Genomic DNA, 938 nt, shown 5'->3' with positions numbered 1-938 from the left:
CTGTTGGCATTGGCGCCAGGCTCCTGCGGTGCCCTGCCTGCTGCCGCTTCCCCTGCTCTCCCTAGGTCCGGGTTGGCGTTCGCCCCTCGCACGCCTTTCCCAACTGGGGCGCGGGCTGCGGGGAAGGTTTGGGTGGCAGTGACGGCGCGTTCTGCTTCCGGATGGTTTCCGTTGCGTCAGCCGTTCCCGGCCGTGGCGACTGCGTGCTCGCACCGGGCACACTCCGGGATCTTGTGACGGGCGACAGCGGAGATAAACTCAGCTTTACGGTGGGGGTTGCTCGTGATCCTGCTCCTGTAACTACTGCCACCCCCTTTCTGACTCTTTGACCAAAAGCCGCCTTTTTCACGGTAAGAAGGGGTCCTGAAACGTCTTGCTCCGCTCCCGCAGCCGTCCCCTTGTACAGCTCTTGCGACTTCCCTCCCGCTTCCCGACCCCGTACGTGAGGTGAAGGCATGTGTGAGCCTTCAAGCAGGGTTTGTGCTGCTGCTCTCTGCAGCTGGACCCGTAAGAGCCTTAATTAAAACTTGTTTTGCAGGATAACTGGGATGATGAGGAGGAAGAGGAGGAAGCAAAGGAGGCGGAGACGAAACGAGGTGAGGCTGCAGCGGAAGGCACGGCAGCCGCTGAGTGTACCTGGGGAGTCGGGGCGGTGTGGGGCTGGGAGAAAGCCCGTCCCTAACTCCGACCCCGGGAGGCAGCTCCGTGGTCTCGCTCTGGGTAGTTTATAGTTGCTGGCCAAAAGCACCTCAGCAGCTGAGTGTTGTATCGTTCAATGTTTTGCAGAGCCAAAAGTGTCAGAAAAAAAGAAAATAGCAGAAAAAATAAAAGAAAAAGAAAAGCTACAGAAGAAAAAGCAAGAGGAGCTTAAAAAAAGGGTAATGGCTGATTTCTTCCGGGTCTCGTAACGTTTGGAGGGCAGGTTTGCCCCCCCCACC

At 57.6% G+C, this 938-nt stretch overlaps 1 protein-coding gene across 1 annotated transcript in view; it reads left to right on the top strand.

The window, feature by feature from the left end:
* Positions 1-65: 65 nt before the first annotated feature.
* EIF3J (eukaryotic translation initiation factor 3, subunit J) overlaps positions 66-938 on the top strand; it is a gene marked incomplete at its 5' end in the record, with an annotated part of 4,604 nt that continues 3,731 nt past the window's right edge. The window contains 3 exons of the mRNA XM_010146525.1: positions 66-269; positions 539-596; positions 787-878. Of these exons, the coding sequence (XP_010144827.1) occupies positions 66-269; positions 539-596; positions 787-878 (354 nt within the window). The remainder of the gene's footprint in view (positions 270-538; positions 597-786; positions 879-938) is intronic.

Source organism: Eurypyga helias, unplaced genomic scaffold (genome assembly GCF_000690775.1).
Source record: "Eurypyga helias isolate BGI_N326 unplaced genomic scaffold, ASM69077v1 scaffold36982, whole genome shotgun sequence".
In the NCBI taxonomy this organism is placed as follows: Eukaryota; Metazoa; Chordata; class Aves; order Eurypygiformes; family Eurypygidae; genus Eurypyga; species Eurypyga helias.
The sequence above is the reverse complement of the archived record's forward strand: the minus strand, read 5'-3'. Positions and strand labels throughout refer to the sequence as shown.